This window comes from Choloepus didactylus, chromosome 6 (genome assembly GCF_015220235.1).
Source record: "Choloepus didactylus isolate mChoDid1 chromosome 6, mChoDid1.pri, whole genome shotgun sequence".
In the NCBI taxonomy this organism is placed as follows: domain Eukaryota; kingdom Metazoa; phylum Chordata; class Mammalia; order Pilosa; family Megalonychidae; genus Choloepus; species Choloepus didactylus.
The window spans coordinates 89,464,125-89,482,066 of record NC_051312.1 but is presented as its reverse complement, the minus strand read 5'-3'; the positions used below and the strand labels follow the sequence as shown (position 1 = coordinate 89,482,066).

Genomic DNA, 17,942 nt, shown 5'->3' with positions numbered 1-17,942 from the left:
ATCCAGGAGACCCTCACTGTCCGCTGTCCTTGTACAGGCCGAGGGCTGCCAGCGCAAAGACATCCGCCAGCCGAGGCCCGAGAAGCCCGGAGGAGGAGAGGAAACAGGACGCGTATCAGGAACGCCTTTTCCTTTTCTTTGTAACTAACCCCCTCACTCGGGGCTGGGGCGAGCTGATCCCGCAGGGCCTGCCCTGTCCTGACTGCGGCTGCCTGGGGCTCCCAGCCCTGGGTCTCACGAGGGTCTCCTGCCACCCACCCCGCCCCTCATTCCCCAGCCTTGGCCGCTGCTCCTTAAGTTTGCTGAAACTCCCGGCTCATCTGTGAAATGGGGTAAGACTCCCCATCTGCCTCACGGGGAGAGTTGTTTTTTTTTTTTGTTTGTATTTTGTTTTTTAAAAGGGGATTTACATCATTTATTCATTCATCCATCAGTTGTATGTTGAGCACTTCCTGTGTGTGGCAGGGGCAGAGAGCCATGGAGGAACAGGTGTGGAGGAGGAAGTTCGCTTGGGATCTGACACCTGGGGAGCTGGGGCATGGAGTAGAGATGCCCCAACGCTGGTGGTCTCGTGGGTCACAGAGGGTCAGGCTAGAGATGGAGGGTTGGACTCATCAGCGTTCGGTGGCAGCTGAAGCGGTCGGGTGGCTGGAGTCACCCAGGGAGCTGCTTGTCATGGGCTCTGGGAGGGGGCGGAGGCCAGGCCCTGGAGGACACGGCCAGCTGGGCTCAGCTCGGGAGCCTACAGAGAGCTGGGCGCAGGGCAGGGATGGGGGGCTCCAGTGGCCAAGGAGAGTGGGCACAGAAATGGGGTCCCTGGATTTGGTGCTCCTTGGGGGATACTGAAAACTTTGCCTTGGTGGGCTGGAGGTGGAGGGCTGTGTGGGGCGTGTGGACCCGAGAGGAGAAGGAGGGAGTAAAAGCGCTCAGATGTCAAAGAATGTGGCCAATCAGATTAGTATTTTTTTGTTTATTTTTTTCATTATTCAATTTAGTACTCCGCTGCCTAGAGGGCAACTATGGAGATGCATGTGGTGTGTGTGTATATGGGTGCATGGTGCGAATGTGGTGTGTGAGGTGTGTGAGGTATACAAGGTGTGTGTGGGTGAATATGTGGTATGTGTATGATGTGTGTGTGTTGTATGTAGTGTGAGCATGCGGATGTGGGGGTGTGTCTGTGTGGTGTCTCCGTGTGTATGGGTGGTGTATGTGATAGCTGTGGGTATGTATGTATATTGAGTGTGGTGTCTGTGTGGTGGGTGGTGTACCTGTGATATGTGGTGTGTGCATGCATGTATCTGGGTATGCATGTCTGGGATATGCATGTGTGTGCACGTGGTATGTATATGCTGTGTAAGGTGTTTGTGGTATATGAGTATGTGGCTAATGTGTGTGCTGTGTGTGTGTGCATCTGAATTGTTTGTGGTGTGAGCCTGGGAGTGTGTCTGTGTGGTTTGTCTGCTATCTCTGTGTATACGCATGGTATGTGTGGTTGTGTGTGTGGTGTGTGGTTCTGTGGATGTGCTATAGGTCGTGTGCATGTGTTGCATGTGTGTGCATAGAGTTTGTGCATGTGGCCGCAGTCAGGTTCTTCTTCTGCTGTAGAGCTTGTCAGTGCTGAGGCATCTGCGTGGGCTGGAAACTGGAAGGATCCTCCAGGCTCCTGAATTCCTGTTCTCTACTTAGGATTGCACCCAGTGGCATAACCCGCTGCTAAATGTTTAACAGCAGGTCTTCCAGGGAAAAAAGTGGGGCAGGGGTTGTAGAGCTTGCCGATTTCTGCGGTGTAAACTCTCGCACCACGGATTTCACGCCACCTACGTGATGTCAGTGAACATGGAGTTGGGAAGAGATACCCAGCAGGACACCACTTTATGGTATTCCCGCCATACAGATGCAGTCGCATAAGTAACCTCAAGAGCAAAAGAGCAAACGGTAGTGAGATAATTAGTAAGCAATGAGTTTTGACTATGTGTTCCTCTTGATTTTAATAGAATCTGTTTAGTGTAAGTTTGTATCGGGATTAACCTCAGCATTGCTAACATTTTGGGCTGGGTAATTCTGTCGTGGGGATGTCCTGTGCGCTGTGTCAGCTGCACGCCTGGCCGCTACCCACCAGATGCCGGTGGCACCCCCTCCCCCAGTTGTGACAACCATAGATGTCTCCGGGGGACAGATTCACGCCTGGTTGAGTACTGCTGGTGATGGTGTGTTTAACAGCCTGCTCAGGAAACAGGTTTAACAACCTGCTCATTTCTGAAAACTTGAGGATCGGCTATTATGAGCCTCCAGCACACCAAGGGCACCATATCTGGCTAAATATATGGTTTATATATATTAAGATAAATATATATAAACCATATGTATTTTCTCCCCCAAATTCTTTCTCAGGAAAGTGACACCACCTTAGGCCTTAGCTCTCTGTCCATCAGGGCCCCTCGCTCAGAGGGCTCTCTTAGCAACCTGGCTTTGATCCATGGAGTAGTCCACGCAAAGCTCAGAGATGCACCACCATACCGGGTCTGTTCTGATATTTTATGAAACATGAGAATGAGAAAAAAGTAATGTTTCTGGATTAGTATCTTATTTTAACATAATGTGCTATTCTATATCCTTTAAAGTTCATACATTCAAATTGGTAAAAACAGACAATCAAAAAACAACTTTAACTAAGACACGGACTAGAAAATAACGGTCAGTTCTGTGCCTGGGGCCGCTGCGTCTCTACCGGGCTCCTGATGAGGCCGAGCAGGTCCGCATTTCAGCCTGGTGGCGAGGCCGCCCGCCTTCCTCCTGGCTGGGCCCAGGTCCCATTTTTTCCCAGCTTTGAGCTTGGGGCGTGGCTCTCATTTGTTCGTTCATTCATTCGAAATATTTATTAAGCACTACTGTGTACCGAGGTGAATAAATGACTGAAGGATGCAGTCCTGCTCTCTAGAGGTTGTCATTCGTTTCAGTTCCAAGGGTGTGGGGGCGACGTGCAGGCCCCTGTGGAGGCTGGGGGCAGTGGGGCAGGACGGGGGGAAATGTGACAGCAGGCGCTGGGTGCCGCTCTGTGCCCAGAGCTGAGCCGGGCACATCATACATGCCGCCTCATTTCACACCCCCACCCCATGCTTTTCAGGGAGGCTTTTTATTTGTGTAGTATCTGTCTTCCCACTCCAGAGGGTACATGTCCTGAGGCTTGTATCTCCTGGAAGCAAAACAGTGCCAGGCCCAGAGTTTTGGAAAATAAATGAAAGCACAAAGGATGAGAAGGAAAGATGGAGGGGTGGAAAGAAGGAAGGAAGGGAGGGTGGGGGAATAAGTAAAGCCCCAAGATGGGGCCAGGGTAAGAGCGCTTTAAGCTGCAGTAGTCAGGGAAGGCTCCTTGGAGGAGGTGGCATTGGGAAGGATCACAATAGGAGAACTGATGGGAAGGGTAGTCCAAAAAGGGAATAGCAGCATATATCTCTGGAAATTTTTGGGATGTGGGGCTCTGAACTGGGAGAGGACATCATAAACTGTTGTTTCCATCTGAGACAGGGAGGAAGACAGACAACTAAAAAAACTTCTCTCTCTCCAGCATGGGAAACATGACCATCTCTTCCCACTCCCAAGGCCTAGAACTGTCCTCTGGAGACAAGGGGAGGGGGTGTTATGGGGCAGAGAGCTGACCAGGGTAATGATGATAATAATAATTATAATATCAACAACCTCGACTTCCCCTTGTTGAATCCCTACAGTCTTTTATCTATATATCCCCAGCCTACAGGGTGAATATCGCCTCTATTTTCCAGACCAGGGAAACTGAGCCTCACAGAGGATGCAAAATTCCCCCAAGGCCACAGAGGACTCGGGCTGGGCCCTGCTCTTCCCTCTGCCGGCAGCCTTCCCCTGCCTGTGGTCGGGAGGAGGGGAGAGCCATCAGGTGTGGCCTGTGGACTGTTTGGGATCCAGCTGCCAGCCCACTCAATGACATTTTTATTTACCTCTGATTTTCAGATCTCCAGTTTCATGGGTCACCAGAGATGGTCCAAGCGCCTTTAAGAGACCGTCCCTCTGTCCAGGGCCACCTGGTGGCTCCCCTCCTTTCTTGCTCCTCACCCCCTGAAAATCCTCACAAATAGGGATCAGGGCCAGGAAAACAAACACGTAGATGTGGGCAGGAAGCTGGAGGAATTGCTGTCTGCCTTGAAGCCTCTGGGAAGCCCAGAGCCCAGGAGCCCGACTCCGCCAGCCACCCCCCGGCCACCGTGCCGAGGCCCCAGGGAGTGTGGTGGGGCTGTGGGCAGGGGTACAGTGGGAGGCGGGAGCTCTGGAGCCTGGGGTGCTCACTCTGGGCTCACCAGCTGAGTGCTCTGAGCCCGAGGTTCCGGGCTCTGATGCCAGCCTCTTCTCTCACTTGGGGTTTGATTTCTCCATCTGGGCAATGAGGGAGGGGGTGCTGAGGCTCCTTCTGTCTCCCTAAATCTGTGCAATGGGGGTGACATTTCTTGTCTCCCTGCCTCCACACCTCCCTCCTGGGCTGTCCTGAGAACCAGCTGCACTCGTGGCGGTGAACAGGCGGGCAGTGTTCTGACCCGGGGAGGGTTGTTTAATTCTGGCAGAGCAGACAAGCCTGTACACAAATAACTCTGCTACTGGGGAGAACGTGATAAGGGCCCTAGAAACCTCTTTGCTGCCACAGCCACCTGCTCCTCACGCCTCCCTGCTCCCTGATGGCTGTTCTCACACCCAGGAAAGTGGGTCAGAATGTAGGGCGGCTGCACCTGACAGTTAACTCCCCCTTGCACAGTGCCCAGCCCCACCCCCCTGAGCCACGGCTGCTGGGAAAAGTTACGCGGTTGGGGCCCTGGTCGGTCATTCCTCCTCCCCCCAAATGCCCGTGGCTCACATTGCCTTCTGGATACAGTCCAAGTCCCTTAGCCTGGCCTTTGAGGCCCATCACCACCTCCTTGATGGGCCCGGCACAGAGGCACTGACTGCATGAGGAGTGAGGGGCCATTCTCCCTCCAGCCTCGCCACCTGGGGCTCCTCCCAGGCATCAGGACGCACTGCAGCCTGTCATCTCCCAAGCACCTGTGGACTCAGTCGCCCCCTCCAGGCCTCCTCCTGCAATGCTGTCACCTCTGGGTATTCTCCAGGGTCCTTCTCATTTGCTACTGCCTCCCTTGAAGCCTTTCCCCATTCCCCAGTCAGAGCCACACAATCCCATCTCTTCCAGGCAGTATTGTGAGTGGTTAAAACATGGTCTCTGGGGCCAGATGACTTGGGTTCCAATATCTTGCTTTCCTCTTTAATGGCTGTGCTACCTTGGACAAGTTAATTAACCTCTCTGTGTCTCAGTTTCCTCTTCTGTGGAATGGGGATGGCAGTAGTACCTCCTTGTAGGGTTCTTGGAGGAGGAGATGAGTTAATACCTGTGACACACTTAGAGCAGTAGCCGGAACTTGGTTTCTGTCCTGGATGAGTTTTCTGATGTTGATTGCAGATTGAGTAATGACTGAAAGTCTTCCCACATTCACTGCATTTGTAACATTCTTCTTTAACGTGGCTTTTCTGCCACTCACAAAGGAATGAATTGTTACCCGGGCGCTCTCAATTCCCTGATAGTGAATTTGCATTCACAGAGAGCCTCTCCAGAATCAGTTTTCTGGTGTTGAATAACACATGTGCTTTGTTGAAATGATTTTTCACAGGTATTCCATTGATTGGGCTTCTCTCCTGTATGTGTTTTCTGATACTGTGTGATGTTGGGCAAGTTATTTAGAGCCTCTGAGTCTCAGGTTTCTCCTCTTAAATATTGCATATATACATATATATATATATATAAATAATATAAAAATCATATAACAGCATATGTGATGTGCTTAGCACAGTGCATGGCTCATGGGGAGAACTGGATGCACAGTGGCCATTGTCCTTGGTGGGTTTGTCTAACTTGACTATATCGTGGTCTTGTGGTCAGCAGGGACCATGAGTTGTTCATTTTAGTGCCCCCAGAGTGGGGCACTAGTGGGGGCCGTGTAACTGTTTGGTGGGTAAGTGAGTGAATAAATGGGGTAGCTGTTGGCCAAAGCTGAGCAGAGCTCATTTTGGTGTATCAGTTGCAGGCCGGGCTCAGCCTGATGGTGGCTGGGACTCTGCCCCTGTTAGCCTTTTCTAATCCCTATGACTATTGGTTGTTTTTTTTTTTAAATTCAATTTTATTGAGATATATTCACATACCATACATACCATGCAGTCATACAAAGCGTACATTCAATTGTTCACAGTACTATTATGTATAGTTGTGCATTCATCACCAAAATTAATTTTTGAACATTTTCATTACCACACACACAAAAGTAATAAGATTAAAAATTAAAGTGAAAAAGAACAATTAAAGTAAAAAAGAACACTGGGCCCCTTTTTTTTTTTTTTTTGCCCCCATTTTTCTACTCATCCATCCATACTCTGGACAAAGGGGAATGTGGTCCATAGGTCTTTCCCAATCACATTGTCACCCTTCATAAGCTACATTTTTATACAATTGTCTTCAAGATTCAAGGGTTCTGGGTTGTAGATGGATAGTTTCAGATATTTGCTGCTAGCTATTCCAATTCATTAGAACCTAAAAAGTGTTGTCTATGTTGTGCATAAGAGTGCCCACCAGAGTGACCTCTCGGCTCCTTTTGGAATCTCTCTGCCACTGAAGCTTATTTCATTTCATTTCACATCCCCCTTTTGGTCAAGAAGATGTTCTCCATCCCTCAATGCCGGATCTAGATTCATGACTACTGGTTTTGACAATGAAGAGAAGTATAGATAGAAGACTAAATCCCTGGAGTCCACTCACCCACAAAAAAACAATCATCCCCACCATCTTTTTAAACTTCATCCTCACTCATAACTACATCTCTTAGATTATTCATTCAACAATATTCAACTGGTATTTATGTATTGAGCACCTACTGTGTGCCATGGGCCAGGCTTATACTGGGGGAAGTCAGGGAAGGCTTCCTGGAGGAAGAGAGAGGAGTGTAAGATGCAGCACAGCAGTTACAACAGCTGACACAGCAGGCCTGGGGAGGGAGCTCAGTAATCACAAAGATATGGACTCTGGATTGTAAAATCACAGAGGCAAAGATTCTTACATCAAAGGATCCAGAGTCTTAGGATCCAAATATTTTCCAAATTATTTTTTTTCCAAATTCTCTGTTCACCAAGTCTTGAGTCAAATCTTGTTAGGAAAGTGCCAGAATCTTTGTAAAGTAATTTATGCTCATTGTACAACATGGAAAAACAAGAGGTATCAAGAAGTGTGTCGGGGGGGTCATCCTTAACATCTGTTAATATTTAGGCACATTTCCTTTGCTTTCATTCCTTCATTTTTAAAAATTTTATTTCATTTTTTTAGAATTGGAGAATTTTTTCTTACTAATGACTTGTTCTTCTCAGAAGAGGGTTAAAATTTTTACTTTTGGAATGTAGCACACTTTGAATCAAAAAAGAGATCAGTTTTATTTTTTTAATTGAGACATAATTCACATACCATAATACTCAACTTTTGATTGTACAATCAAGTGGTTTTAGTATAGTCACAAAGTTGTACAACTATCACTGCTATGTAATTCCAGAACATTACATCACCTCCAAAAGAAACCCTGTACCCATTAGCAGTCACTCCCCAGTTCCCCCTGCCACCAGCCCCTGTCTCTATGGATTTGCCTGTTCTGGACATTTCAGATAAATGGAATCATACAATATTTGTCCTTTTGCATGTGGCTTCTTTAACTTAGCATAATGTCTACAAGATTCATCCATGTGGTAACATGAATTTTCTCTATATCCTCACCAGCACTTATTGATTCTAGCCATCCTAGTGGCTGTGAAGTAGCTTGTCATTGTTTTGATTTGCATTTCCCTGACTAATGATGTTGAGCATCTTTTCATGTAGTTATTGGCCATTTGTATGTATATCTTTGGAGAAATGTCTATTCAAATCCATTGCCCATTTCTCAGTTGGGTTATTTGTCTTTTGTTGTTGGATTGTAATAGATCTTTATATATGCTGAATACTGGATCCTTATCAGATACATGATTTGAAAATATTTTCTTTATTCTTGGGTTGTCTTTTCACTTTCTTGATAGGGATCTTTGAAGGACAAAGGTTTTTAATTTCAAAGTCCAATGTATCTATTTTTTCTTTAGTTGCTTATGTAAAACATTGTCTAACACAGGGTCATGAAGATTTGCACCTATATTTTCTTATAAGGGTTTTATAGTTTCAGCTCTTACGTTTAGGTCTTTGATCCATTTTGAGTTAATGTTTGTATATAGTATGAGGTAAGGATTCAGCTTCATTTTTTTACATGTGAATATTCAGTTACCCCAGCAGCAATTGTTGAAAAGACTGCTCTTTCCCCCATTGAATGGTCTTGGTACCCTTGTTGAAAATCAATTGACCATAAATGTATAAATTGATTTGTAGACTCTCAATTCTATTCCACTGATCTATATGTCTATCTTTATGCCAGTACCCTACAGTCTTGATTACTGTAGATTTATAGTAAGCTTTTAAGTCGGGAAGTAGGAGATCTCCAACTCTGTTCTTTTTCAATATTGTTTTGGCTATTCTGAGTCCCATTCATTTCTATATGAATTTTAGCGTCAACTTGCCAATTTCTGCAAAAAAAAAAAAAAGCCAACTGGGATTTTGATAGGGATTGCATTGAATACATAGATCAATTAAGTCTTCCCATGCTTTCTTTTGGATATTTACCGAGTACAATGTTGTGCTCATGCCAAATATGCTGTTTTGATTCCTAATTTATTCTACTTGATATTCTATCATAGATATTTCCCTTTTATGAAAGATACAAGCATAATTTCAATGCTATATAATATCCTGTGATGATTTGGAGCTGTGTCCCCCAGAAAAACATGTTCTTCAACTTAATCCATTCCTATGGGTGTGGATCCATTGTAAATCAGATCTCTTCAAGATGTTACTTCAGTTAAGGTGTGGCCCAAATGAATTAGGTTGGGCTTCTGATCCAGATGACTGAAGACCTTTATATGCAGAGTAAAAGTCAGACAGAGAAAGCCACAGGGAGCAGCCAGAAGTTGAAAGCCAGCAGAACCTGGAAGAGAAGCGAGAAGCCAGGAGAGGCTGCCGTGTGCACTGCCATGTGACAGGAAAGCCAAGGACCAAAGCTCACTGCAGCTGGCCCCAGAATGCCACAGTCTTCTGGGAGAAAGCATTGCCATGATGGTGCCTTGATTTGGGACTTCTTTTATCCTCAAAACTGTGAGCCAATTAATTCCTGTTGTTTAAGCCAAGCTGTTGCATGGTATTTGCTTCAGCAGTCAGGAAAATGAAGCATCCTATTGTATGGCTTTACCACACAGAATTATAAAGCTTGGCTGTTGGGTAATCTGTTTTGGAATGAACTTCATTCTGGGGCCCTTGTGGTGCAGTCCTCTCCCTATGGCCCCCCTCTGACAGGTGGGTGTCCGGCCCTGACACAAATGGGTGCTTGGAGAACTGATGGCTCACAGAAGAGCTGAAGAATATTAGTGTCAAAGTTGATCAATAGGTCCCTCATGCTGCAGGTGAAGGGTGGGTTCATTGGTGCAGCCAACAGTGTGATTAATGACCTTCCTATCTACCTGCAGCATCAATCTGATGGAACGGAACCGGAAAACAACAGCCAGCAAGTTTGTATCCAGCTTGTGTATTTTTAAAATAAGCACTTGTAAATTCCTGGCTTGGAATTCATTTTACATCATAATTCAGGGCATATGCATATCTAAAACAAAAGTGTCACTAAATATTATTTCTCTTTTGTGTCAGTCAGGAGAAGACAGGTTTTGCTGCAGTAACAAACAACCCCCAAATCCTAGTTGTTTAAAAGCTTTCTTTCATGCTCAAGCTACACATCAGTCATGTAGCAGGAGAGCTTGGGGACCCAGACTGATGGAGACCCCACTGTCCTGGTCATTGCTCACAGCAGTGGCAGAGGAAGGGGGGTGCAGTAGGCAGACAATACAATGTCCTCCTCCCCCACAGGACACTGTGTCCTAATCCCTGGAAACTGTGAACATGTTACCTTACATGGCAAAGGGGAATTAAGGTTGCAGATGGAATCAAGTTTGCTAATTAGCTGCCCTTAAAACATGGAGATTATCCTGGATTATACAGGGGAACCCAAGGCAATCACGAGGTTCTTTAAAAATGGAAGAGGGTGCCAGAAGAAATCAGAATGATGTGATGTGATTAAAAACTCAACCTGCCGTTGCTGGCTTTGAAGATAGAGGAAGAGGACCATGGTCCAAGGAATGTGGGTGGGGCCTTTAGAAGCTGGAAAGGGCAAGGAAACAAATTTGTCCCTTGTAGTGGGTTGAATAGTATGTCCCCAAAATAAATGTCCACATTTATTTGGAACCTCATTTGGACATAGGGTCTTTGCAGATGTAACTAAGGCAAGATCAAGATGAGTTCATACTGGATTAGTCTGGGCCCTAAATCCAATGAGAGTGTCCTTATAAGAGACAGTAAAGGACACACAGACACGGAGAAGAAGGTGATGTGAAGATGGAGGTGGAGAGTGGAGTAATGTGTTCACCAGCCAAAGAATGCCAAGGATTGCCAGCAACTACCAGAAACTAGTAGAGAGACAAGGACAGTTTCTCCATCAGAGCCCCCAGAACGAAGCAACTCAGCTGACACCTTGATTTTGGACCTCTGGTCTCCTGAACTGTGAGAGAATACATTTCTGTTGTTTTACATCATTCCATTTGTGGTAAATTTTTATGGAAATTTAGGAAATAAATGCAGCCCTTAAGCCTCCAGAGAGGAACAAACCTCTGCTGATACCTTGACTCTGGCCCACTGAGACCCATGTTGGACTTCTGGACAACAGAACTGTCAGATAATACATTTGTGTTGTTTTATGCCACTCAGTTTGTGGTTATTTGTTTGTGCTATTTGCTATAGCAGCCCTAGAAAACTAATAGCGAGGAGAAGGGGACTCACACACCAGCCCTTAACTGCTTCTGCCTGGAAGTGACTCCTGGCGCTTCTGCTCATCCTTCATAGGCCAGAGCAAGCCACATGGGCCTGCCTAACTTCATAGGACTGGAGGCATGTGTTCCAGTTTGCTAAAGCTGCCATTATACAAAATACCGGAAATGGATTGGCTTTTATAAAGATTTATTAGGTTACAAATTTACAGTTCTACAGCCATAAAAGTGTCCAAACTAAGGCATCAAGAGGATACCTTCACTGAAGAAAGGCCAGTGGCATCCGGAATACTTCTGTCAGCTGGGAAGGCACATTGCTGGTGTCTGCTGGTCCTTTGCTCCTGGGTTCTGGTTTCAAAATGGCTCTCTCCAAAATGTCTCTGGGCTTCTGTCTCTCTTAGCTTCTCTCTCTTAGCCTCTATGCATCTCCCTTGTTCTCCCAGGGTGTTTCTCTTTAAGCCTCTGGGGTTCCTCTCTTACCTTCTCTGGGGGCACACTCTGGGCTTCACTTACTTAGCATCTACAAATGTCCTTCTCTCTGCATCTCCCAATGTCTCCCAGCATCTGGGTCTGTGCGGGCTCTCAGCTCTCTTAAGGACTCCAGTGATCTAATTAATACCCACCCTGAATGGGTGGGGTCACCCCTCCATGGAAATAATCTAAGCAAAAGTTCTCACTCACAGTTGGGTGGGGTCACATCTCCATGGAAACAACCTAATCAAAAGGTCCCACCCACAATAAGTCCGCATCCACAAGACTGGATTAAAAGAACATGGCCTTTCCGGAGGTACTTAACAGTTTCAAACTGACACAGTGTGTGATTCTCCCATTTGCCCAGCTTTTGGGGGCAACCGGATTCTGATAAATATTGTAATATCTACAATACCTTTGCTACCTGCAATGCATGCATTTATTTTCTGTTCTACTCCATTCCATTAGAAAACAAAAAAAAATGCTGGTCGCAGTCCTTAGGTTGATTTCATTACCAGCTAATGGGTTGTGACTCCTGGTTGGAAAAACACTGCTCTGGAGACCCTCTTCTGCTCAAGCCTCGTGGACCACATGGCACACCCTGCATGTGGCTGATTGGCCCACAAACGGGACACCTGACCAAAGCTGACCAATCAAATTCCTCTCCTGGGAATTTGAAATTGGGCCGTTCAGCTGGTTAGCAGTGTGAAGCTGAGCTAGAGGCAGAGTAGAAACAGGGTGGAAGTGAGAGCCACATGCAAGCCAGAAGGATGGAGGAGCAGAAAAGCCCTGAGTAAGCAGAGAGCTGGTCCACAGACAGGGAGGATGCCACCGCTGTACAGAGAGCAGCGCAGACGGGAGAACATGCAACCCCAGAGGGACAGGTGGGGAGAGAGAGCCACCGCCTGAGCAGCTGATGGCTTCCCCATTCCTGCATCCAGCCCCCCTGCGTCCTGCCTGCATCTGCTTCCCGTGAGATTTTTGTCTCTGTACTTTTCTTGAGCTAGCCTGGGTGGGTTTCTGTTCCTTGTTTGCCATGAGCCTTAATCAGCTAGAACAGTGATGGCATTTCTTCATGAGGACCCAGCCTTGGTTCTGAGGATCAGGTTTGTGGGACATGGACAGGACTTGGGGAAGAGGGCAAACCCAGCCCTCCCCACATTGGGGAAGTTTGGCTTTGACCACAGTTTGTTCTCACTGTTTAAGTGGAGAGGCAGAAGCCCTGGGAGCCATGTGCGTGGTGCTGCTCATGCACCCCTAAACTGGAAACACTCCCAAAGCTTCGGAGTCAGGGAAGCCAGCAGAGTGGTTTCAGGGAGGGCTTGGGTGCGTGACAGAGTGGGAAGGACATGGGCTCTGGAAACAGGCAGGCCCCAGTTTGCCTCTCTGAGCCTCAGTTTCCTCATCTCTGAAATGGGATCGATGCAAGAATCAGCAGTGTTCTGGGGAAAATGCCCAGAGATAAGTCTAAGGCATGACATGCTCTTGGGGAATGCAGCACAGCTGTTGTTGTTTAAGGAAGCCATTAGCGTCTTCGGCTTCCTGAAGGAGGTGGCCCTGGTGCCGGTGCCGATGTGGTGAGTGGCTGGACATCCCCCACTGCTGGCCAGGCTTCCTGGCCCTTGTCACCTTTACTCACCCTTCGTCCACTCCCCCCCACCCCCGCCGCTTTGTCCTCATTTCCTCTCTTCCCTGTTATTCCTGATGTTGATAAAAACATCTCCTTTAGGAAGGTAGTGGGGTTGGATGGAATGCTTCTGGAAGCAGATGGACAAAATTGGGTCTGAATCCTCACCTGGCCCCTTGCTTGCTGTGTGTTCTGGGCAAATGACTGCATTTCTCTGAGCCTCAAGTTAATTATCTATAAAATGGGGTATAATATCCACCTCAGTGCTGTTGTGAGAAAAATTAGGCACTCAATAAATGCTATTTCCTTCTCTCTTTCTCCTGCTTGATTATTGCTCGTCCCTAGTACAGCCCCCAGTCCCGCTCTGGGACCAGGGCAGGCCTCCCTTCTCTCAGGGGTCGCTGGAGTGGCTTTCCCTGACTCAGTTATCTGTGGCCTGAGGCATGCCCTGGCATCCCTGCAAGTCTGCTCTCTCCTTTCCCTCAGACCCAGGGCTCCTGGGAGGCTTTGGGCAGCAGTTTTGGTCCCTGTGGCCTGTGCCACTTCTTGGGTCTTCCCTGCGGGTCCAGCCCCAGCCAGGAAGCTGCTGGTTCAAACCGTGTGATCTATATTTTTTTCCCACTTTGGCAATTATCACACCCCAGCCGACTGTGGCATCTTCACACTCCAAACGCTGATAAATATTTATGAGCCGGAGGAAAGCTCAGACTCCTAGGGGAGATGGGGAAGGGATGTGCCAGGCCCTTCTTTGCCAACAAAGCTCAGCCCCATCAGTGGTCCCCGGGGGCCCCAGAAGTGAGGGGGCTGGGTGAGCTGAGCAGGAGCTAGGGAGCAAGTGCAGATCCACCACCCACTCCCCTTCTCAGATGACCTGTCTCTGTGACATCGGGGAGCCTCACCCTGCCTTGCCCACCTGGGTGCCTGCTGGACCTCCTGTCCCCAGGGAAGGCTTTGGGTGGCCTGGACACCTCTCAGCCGTGTGTGGGTGCCATCCCATCTCTTTGTGTCTGTTTCTCTCTCCCTGTCTTCAATTTTCCCCCCACCCATTATGTTCACACCTCTAGGGCCATGTCCCTTTCCTCTCCTCTCTCTTCCCCAACATCTCTCATCTCTAGGCCTCTGCCTTTATCTTTTACTTTTCTTCCCTCCTCCCCACAATTACTCTGAGAAATTTTGGGGCCAGATAATCAGGCATAAATGAGGGGATCCCAGGCCCCCCAGTCCCAGCTGGGGAGAGAGTGCAGGAAGCACTGCTGGAGAGTACTCAAGGCTTTTCTTAAGTGCAAGCTAGAAGCAAAGGAGTGACATGGTCCCGTGACATTTTGAAACACTCCCTCTTCTGGCTGGGTGAAGAACAGACTGCAGGGGCTGCTGCCCTCACTCAGGGAGCGCTCACAGCCGCTTGGGCAGGGTTGCCCTGGAGGTGGTGAGATCTGCTCAGGCCTGAAGGTGCCTGTGAGCTACTCCAGGCCGAACCTCAGGCCCCCTGTCCATGGTCCTGCCTCAGTCAGCTGCAGAGCTAACTCCCGCCTTCCCTCTCTTTCTGTCTACAGAGTGTTCAAGAAGGCAAGCCCCAATGGAAAGGTGAGTCTGTGGGAGCCGCACCCCAGCCCCTCCCTGACCCCAAATGCTTGTTGTCGTCCCTTGGGATGGTGAGGAAATGGGATGTCTACTGACCGTGCAGCATCCCATGGGAAGGAGGAGGTGCTGCTCCCTGTCTGAGGGAGAGACAACCCTGTCCAGAGGCGTCCTCAGCCCGAAGAGGGGCGGGAGGGCTGACCCAGGAAACTTCCTGTCTGGGGGAGGAGGCATAGCTCCCCTGGACCTTAGGAAACCTGTGCCCTGGTGTGGCAGAGACTTGGGTGAGAGTGTGGTAAATACAGCACAAGCAGATTCAGTAGGTGTGGAGGCCCAGGGACAGCTTCCCCCTGGGTAGGAGGCCCCTGGAGCCTCTCGTGCTGAAGCCCAGGGGATCACCTAGGAATCCAGGGCAGCTCCCGGTGCCTGCCCCCCTTTCTTTTCTCACAGGCCCCAGGCTCCATCCTGCTTTCCTCTCTGTGCAGCAAATAGTTATTACTGACATCATTCCATGCCAGGTCTGAGCTGAGCCCAGTGGGGTGTACTGAGATGAATAAGTCACAGCCCATGCCACACACAGCCAAATGGGGGAGACAGACACAGAAATCAATCATTTCAATACGGAGGAGCAAGTGTGAAGTCAAGGGGTGCCCAGGGCCCACAGGAGCACAGAGGAAGGGCCCTGGGTGGTCGGGGGTGGCTTCCCATAGGAGGGCTGTGTTTCCAGGCAAGGCAAGGTGAAAAGGGGGCATTCTAGGCACAAAATTGTAAGGTGGTGAGGGGATCACCGGCAGTTCAATATTGGAGTGCCAAGAGGCAGGCAGAAGGTGGGGGGAGCTGAGGCTGGGGAGGTTGAACAAGGTTGGAGGGGCTTGTAGGTGGGCTTAGGAGCTTGGGCTCCTGGCTGGGTTGGTGAATAGCACCACCTGTGCTTCCACAACTCCCATCTGTGCCCACAGCAGACATCACCAATCGGCCGTGTCACCCTTTCCCACTGAGCCGGGACCGGCCTTAGATTCCCTCTCAGCCCAGAGCTCCAGGCAGGGCTCCCGATCCATCAGAGTTGGCACTCGGAATGAAACCCATTTGTCATTCTTACCCCTGGGCACGGAGGAACCATTAAAGAGTTTTCAGAGGGGGAGTAGCGTGGTTAGGTCTGCAGTTTGAGGTGACCGGTCTGTCTAAGGAGGGAGAACGGCCTGGAGTGGTGAGTGTTACAGGAGTTCAGGCACGAGCCGCTGAGGGTATGGAGGGGGGGACAGATTTGAGAAATGTGATGGAGGTGAAATCATCAAGATCTGGGGATGGTTAGGGGAGCAGGACGTTTCTCGGCTAACACCCTGGGTTTAGCTTTGAGTTCCTGGAATCCTGTTTTGGGAGTTCTTTCCTGAATTCTGGCTACTGAGTGGGGCACAGCTCCCCGATTCCTCCTGCCTCAGAGGACAAGTGCTTGCATAAGCGGGTCCCTGCCAGACTGTGCAGGGGTGACGCTCATGGACAAGCAGAGGCCAGTGTTCAGAACACCCAGAACTCCCCGAGCCTCCGGCCCTGGTCTGTGTCCCTCTCCTTCCCTGGAAGCTCCCAGCACATGCTCAGCACACGTTTTTGCCGCTGCTGCCCCGTGTCCTTCATCTCTCCAGGCCTCAGTGTCCTCAACTGTAAAATGGAAACAATAACACCTACATACGATTTTGAGATAAACAAGTGCTTTTAACGTTTTACAAGGGTTTGTTATTCTTAGTATTAGGGCTGCAGGTTAAAATTTAGATAAGCAGGAGGACAGGGGTCTAGGGGTTCTAGAGGGCAGTTCCCAGGGTTTCCCCCGGGGCAGTGGCCAGTGGTTTTTTCAGGCATGGGCCTTCTGGGCCCGCAGCTGCTAACGTCCCCTGTGCCTCTCCTCTCCCAGCTCACCGTCTACCTGGGAAAGCGGGACTTTGTGGACCACATCAACCTCGTGGACCCTGTGGGTGAGTCCCTGAGCCGGGGGGAGGGGCTGGCCGGGCCCCTTCCAGGGGAGGGCGTGTGGAAGCCGCCCAGGAATCGCTTTCAGGGCTGCAGAGGGGCCGACACTAAGAGCAGGTGGTGAATGGCGTCCTGCGTCAGTCATTTTCTGAGCAGCTACTTGCCCACTCAGCCAAGGTCCATGGGAGAAGGAATCACGGGAAGGAGCAGGGTTAGAAAAGGGGAAGTGGTCCTGATGGTGACGGTGACAGCAGCTACCACCTGTTATTATGTACCACACATTGAGGGTAGCCTCTATAGTTATCCCTGCTGTAGACGAGGGAGAAGGAGGCACAGAGAGGTTAAGTGACCTGCTCCAGGTCACAGAGCTAGTGGGTGGAGGAGCCTGGATTCAAAGCCAGGCAAAGGATGGGAGGCACAGGAATGGGAGACGGAAGGGAAATCCTTCTTGGAGCTTGTGAAATAGGAGCTGTCTTCCCTTACCAGGGGTTTGGGGCGTGATGGAAGGCACAGTCCACAGTCTTGTTCTAGTTCAGGGTTTCTCAGCCTTGGCTCCACTGACATTTGGACCAGATGATTCTTTGTCACGGGGGCTGTCCTGTGCACTGTAGGATGTTTAGCAACATACCTGTCCTCTACCCACTAGATGCCGGGAGTACCCCCCACCCTGGTTGTGACACTTAAAAATGTCTCCAGATATTGTCAAATGTCCCCTAGAGACAAAATCACCCTGGTGAAGAACCACTGCTCTTGTTGGAAAAGCCTCAGTCTTGTTGCCTTTTCCTGTGGCTCTTTGAGGGCAGGAGGTCTAGAATTACCCCTATTTTACAAACAGGGATAGTGAGGCTTACAGAAGTTAAATGATTTTTTTAAAGAGTGTCATAAACAAACCAAAGTGAAGCCAAAGAAGATGACAGGTTGTGAGGAATGGGGACTGGAAACCAAGTCCAGGTGAAAGAACTGGGGAGTGTTGCTTGGGGGAAAATCTCAGAGAACATGGTCTCTCTCAGCGTCCCAGGGGCTGTCCTGGGGCCAGGAGGACAGGAGTGATCTGCACGGTTGCAGCGTCAGGGCGTAGCAGACCCCAGCGGCAGGTGTCAGCTCGCTAGTGGGGAGACCTTTGCAGAGTTGGGGCAGGAGAACTGGAGAATCCTGGGGTCCCTGGGCTGCAGGGGTGTGAACAGGCCCAGCTGCAGAGGCCCGCTTAGTCCAGGCCCTGCCCACTCTGGGGTCCAGGGTCTGAGCACTTCCAGCCTGGAGCAGGGATGCTGTGGCCGGGGAGAGCAGGACCCCACTTTTCCTCCCCAGCTCTGTC

At 49.3% G+C, this 17,942-nt stretch overlaps 1 protein-coding gene across 5 annotated transcripts in view; it reads left to right on the top strand.

Moving 5' to 3' along the window:
- The window catches only part of ARRB1 (arrestin beta 1), an 81,378-nt gene that overhangs the window by 37,722 nt on the left and 25,714 nt on the right, over positions 1-17,942 (top strand). For 4 of the 5 annotated variants that reach the window (XM_037840685.1, XM_037840683.1, XM_037840687.1 and 1 more), the window contains exons 2-3: positions 14,641-14,671; positions 16,572-16,632. In XM_037840685.1, the coding sequence (XP_037696613.1) occupies positions 14,641-14,671; positions 16,572-16,632 (92 nt within the window). Of the gene's footprint in view, positions 1-208; positions 333-14,640; positions 14,672-16,571; positions 16,633-17,942 lie in introns of those variants that run through there. The other variant, XM_037840684.1, reaches the window with a different exon arrangement.